Genomic DNA, 4,878 nt, shown 5'->3' on the forward strand with positions numbered 1-4,878 from the left:
AATGTTTTTCTATCTCTTACCTGCAACGAAAACGAGTGGACCATTAACTGGCCATGAATGTCCAATCTAAGGTGCCTTTGATACGAACAACTTTTACTTTACATGTTTCTATACAAATGTTCTACTGGAATGTAGTTTGTTTTGCATAAAATGATTAAAAAATGGAACAAAAGTACGAAATTAAGTAATTAAAACGTCAATTTCGGGGCACCTTTCAAATGAATTCGAATTAAAATATCGACCTTTATTAAAAGTTGCAATTACGTCTTAATTTTCTTAAATACCCTAATAAACGACTTTTTATTTTTAGAATTATTTCTAAACTATCTATCGTATTTTCTCTTTTATAATATCATTTGTTGATATTGACGATTTTGAATTTAATTCATTATTCGTTTCTTCCACTGTTTCAATTAATTTTTCAGTCAACGTAATTAAATTCGATTTTGCATCTGTTTTATTCACAATTATTTCATTATTATTGTTGTAAATTGTTTTTCGAGGTTCAATGCGAATACGAAAACCATCTTTACGTTTTAATGTTGTTTGACCTGATAATTTCCAATCGATTTCTTTTACTGTTGATGTCACGTTATATTTTCGTAAAATATGTGATAATACAACTTTTATTTTTAGCATTGCATATTTTGGTCCTGAAAAATTATTTTATATAAATGTTGATAATAAATATTTATACTTGCTACGCTTATTTATAAAATAGAGACAAAATAAAGAAGAAAATAGAGATATAACATAAAAATTAAGTGGTATTGTTTAGCGTGATGAAATGTGACATTTGGGAGGACCCATTTCACCGCAGCCTTTCGGAGAAAATGCGATGTCCTCTATTACCCTTGACAACTTTTGGCTAAAGCATTTTTTCGTAGTTAGCGTTTTTTCAACTTTCTAATGTAAAGTGTAATTATATCTCTTGGCTCTTTGGATCTAAATTGGCTATTAAAGAAACCCGAAGTACCAGGTCCAATCTGATGTCAGACCATGATGTCCCCCATCAAGGTATACAACTTTTTCTAAAGTTATTTTTTGATTGGTTAGCTTCAAAAGGAGATATTAAGGTGTATAGATTAAAAGGACCCACCCTGCGTAATTCGATAAGGCATATAGGTACCCGACGATATCGGAAAAGGAGGCAGATGTAAAGCTCGATAGACAAACCATGTTGGCAAAGTCGCAACAATGTTTATTATTAGATTTTCCCATCATTCACTTTTTCAAAATAGAGAAGATAGGGATAATCTATGGAGCTGTGTTAACATTTAAGATAAATTTGAAGATTGGGTGGAAATTTAAGATATCAGTCTTAGTGCAATAAAGATAACGTTTCTTTCTATTTAATAAATTCTAAAAACTTGAATTTCCTAAACAATAAATTTTGGTATTTAAATTGGAATCAATTGATTTTATATCATCTTCGAAACTTACCAATACATGTTCTAGTTCCTGCTGAAAATGGTATAAAACTATATGGATGTCGTTGTTTAACATTCTCTGGTAAAAAGTTATCGGGATTAAAATAATGTGGTTTCTCATAATAATCCGGGTTACGATGTATCTTCATTATTATTAAGCCTACAGTACAATTTTTTGGTAGAATGTAACCATCCTCTAATTTTAAATCTTGTATAGGTTTTCGTCCAATCATTGGAATTGCTGGATACAATCGTAATGTTTCTAATATACAACGTTCCATATATTCCATACGTCCAATATCATCATAAGTGACATCACGGTCTGAATCACCGAAAATTTCATCTAATTCTTCATGAATTTTTTTCTGATGTCTTTTATATAATCCTAATAAACTTAGAGCGAATCCTGTAGTTCCAGCTGTTGTATCTTGTCCCTGTAAATTAGAGCATTGTTAGTCCCAACAAAATTGAAAACAATAAGTATTGTAAGGAATAATCTGTACAGTTTTGGAACAAGATATTTATATTTTGTAGAGAGGTTGAAAAAGGAAAAAGATTAAGCTCCTCATTTAAAAATTTTTATTCCAGAACGGGAACATGTGAAACTATCTATATAACGAAAATTATACAAGAGAGAAGTACTATCAATAATTATTTTTGCAAAAAAATTTTGGAGAATATTTGTACAAAACTAAAAAAAATAATTATAATTACTGCATAATATAGGCAATTTATTCAATAAAAATACGTTCTTATAATGTAAGTTGTCTGTAAAAAAAAAAATAACATTTACCGCAAACATCATTGTTAAAATTTCATCCATAATTTCTTGATCACTAAATCTTTCACCATCATGCTCCGCTTCAAGTAATAAATCCAATACGACAGCTTTACGTCTTGCATTTGATTCACCTGTTTCACTTTGAATTTCTTTTTGCTGTATAAGTTCTTCTTTACGTTTCTTTATTACACTTTCTGTTAAAGGATGTATAATTTGTAAGCATTCATCTTGCTTCTTTTTTAATTTCGAATAATTAAATAGTATATCAGGACGTAACCATAACGTATATGCTCTTATATGTACAATCTTACATACCCTGTATAAATAAACAAAGAATTATCAATATTTTTAACATAACGATCAGACAAATATATTAGGCGCCGTTCTCGATCGAATTACTACATATAATATAAATGGATTTTTATAACAAGAACTTTCTATTTCTAAGCACAAAAGCAAAGCATCTTTAAAACTCATCAAAAGCATAAAAATATTAAAAATAATTCATACTTTTCTACAGCATGCGCATAACGAACAGCATTATCACCCAATGTTTCACAATTTACCCCCATCGATGTTTCTAATAAAACATTTAATGCTTCGGCGCTTAAAATATCATGAATATCAAATTCATCTTTTCCAACTTGCTCGTACAATTTTGCAGCCATGTGTCTTGAATGTGCATTAAAAGTGACCAGAAAATTTTTTAAAACATTTACATTAAATGCTGGCATTATAAACTTTTTATTTTTCTTAAATTTCTCACCTAAAATAAACAATGTTTTATGATAAAATCGGTAAAGTGCGGATCAAACTCGCACAAAAAGCGTTCCGTATCGTTTTGGTGTCCTTGCGGGGCCAAATTTTAAATTATTTCATTTTAAAATTGTGATTTTTAACATAGTACTTTATGAAAGAACTCAAAATAATGTTTATTGTACAAAATTAATCGGTGAATGAGCTTCAAAAAAATTTTCATCATGAAAAAAATTTATCACAAATTCTGTTTATGCAAAAAAACATTGCCTAACGGCGCTTTCCAAAAAGAAAATAAAAAAACTTTGATTTTTGACGCTTTTTCGATATTTTTAAATCATTTATTTACATTTACGTCATTCAAATTGCCTAGTTGACTAGTCACGTGAAAGCCGAACCACTTTAAGTAATAGGAAATGCTTGATTATTGAGGTAATTTCGATAGAAAATTATTTTTCGTGACCGAAAGGACTGATGCAAGTTTTTTAAAAAAAAGTGTATTTCTCCATTTTTCTTTTTTATTATTTCTATTAATTCGACATGCTTGTGTCAAATGTATTCTGGCTGATTCAAAAACTAAATTTGATTTTAATTTAAAAATACCAAAGCATTAAAGCTTTACTTTAAAATTTACCTTTTGATATAAGTATACTTTCACCAAGCCAGGGTCTTAAAAATCGATATTCTTCAGCTTTTTGTACCTGATGACGATTTGCACGTAATATTACTTCAGCATCACGCGGATCAAATATGGCTACGTGTAATTTTGGACCAATCCATAATCCAACCATTCGGGTATATTGATTGGAAATTGAATACAATTGTTTAAAGACAGCTAAAACAAAAAACAATTTTCAAACAAATCTGTATTAATGCTTGCCTAAGCAATTTAGAAAAAAAAGATGTTCAAATTTGCTTGATAGATTTTGCTTTAGGCTAATTTGAAGAAAACTTTATGAATAACATTAAAAATTTAGTAAATTTCTAGAGACATTATTAATGATATTATTTGGCCTAACATGGTCAAATTGCAGTACTATGCTATCCTACAGATAAGTTAAAATAATTGAAAAAAAAAAATTAACAATAAAACCCACAATGACATAATACCGACATATGACATCTATGAACATTGTAAAATGAGTATTTTTTTAATCAAGTATATGACAGCGGTTAATTTTTTTCGTGAGTAGTTTGCCATTGAGTCATTTTACGAAAATCCAGCAAAGGAAACACTTAACATTTTAGGAATTTGTTTTTAAAAATCGGCAACTTGTGGTACATCAATGCAATGCAGTTGTATGTAATTAAATGAGAAATTGTAAATAATTATTTTAATGAACTCTCATAGATTAATTAATTGTATTTAATAGAGTATGGAATAAAACCACTTCTCCTCACTTTAATGTTCGATATACTGCCATAGTCGATATTTTTTTCATCAATAAAAAAACCATTAAAATGAATAATTGTATTTTAGGAACTTACCTTCAGGTTTGTCCCAAAATTGTAATGCATTACCGATTAATGGTAAACCTGATGGTCCTGGTATTTTTGGATATTTATAAGTTTCATACAATCTTTTAACCATTAAGTAAGTAGTTAAAATAATTAACCATACAATTAACAATCCACCAACCATTTTTCTAAACAAATAAAAATGCACTAATTAAATACAAGGCTAAAATAATTTTTATAATGTATAAGCCGATAAGTTCAAGACAAACTAAATACTTTATTGTCGAATTGCAAAAATATTGAAAAAAATTATGGAATTTATAAAAAATCAGCAATAAATCTTTCTGTTTTATCAATCAGTGTATATAGGATGGACGCTGAAAGTGGTAAAATACACATAACTTTCCTAAAATATGATGTATGATTTTGAGTATTTAAATTATTATTCTTAAT

At 28.4% G+C, this 4,878-nt stretch overlaps 1 protein-coding gene across 1 annotated transcript; it reads right to left on the reverse strand.

Annotated features, from left to right (window-relative positions):
- Positions 1-327: 327 nt before the first annotated feature.
- Positions 328-4,609, reverse strand: LOC123298842 (cytochrome P450 4g15-like). The gene is made up of 6 exons (XM_044880936.1): positions 4,456-4,609; positions 3,602-3,802; positions 2,722-2,977; positions 2,224-2,527; positions 1,444-1,864; positions 328-653 (listed from the first exon to the last, which is right to left on the reverse strand). The coding sequence occupies exons 1-6, from the start codon at positions 4,607-4,609 to the stop codon at positions 328-330; spliced, it is 1,662 nt and encodes a 553-aa protein (XP_044736871.1).
- Between the last annotated feature and the right edge of the window lie 269 nt (positions 4,610-4,878).

Source organism: Chrysoperla carnea, chromosome 4 (genome assembly GCF_905475395.1).
Source record: "Chrysoperla carnea chromosome 4, inChrCarn1.1, whole genome shotgun sequence".
In the NCBI taxonomy this organism is placed as follows: domain Eukaryota; kingdom Metazoa; phylum Arthropoda; class Insecta; order Neuroptera; family Chrysopidae; genus Chrysoperla; species Chrysoperla carnea.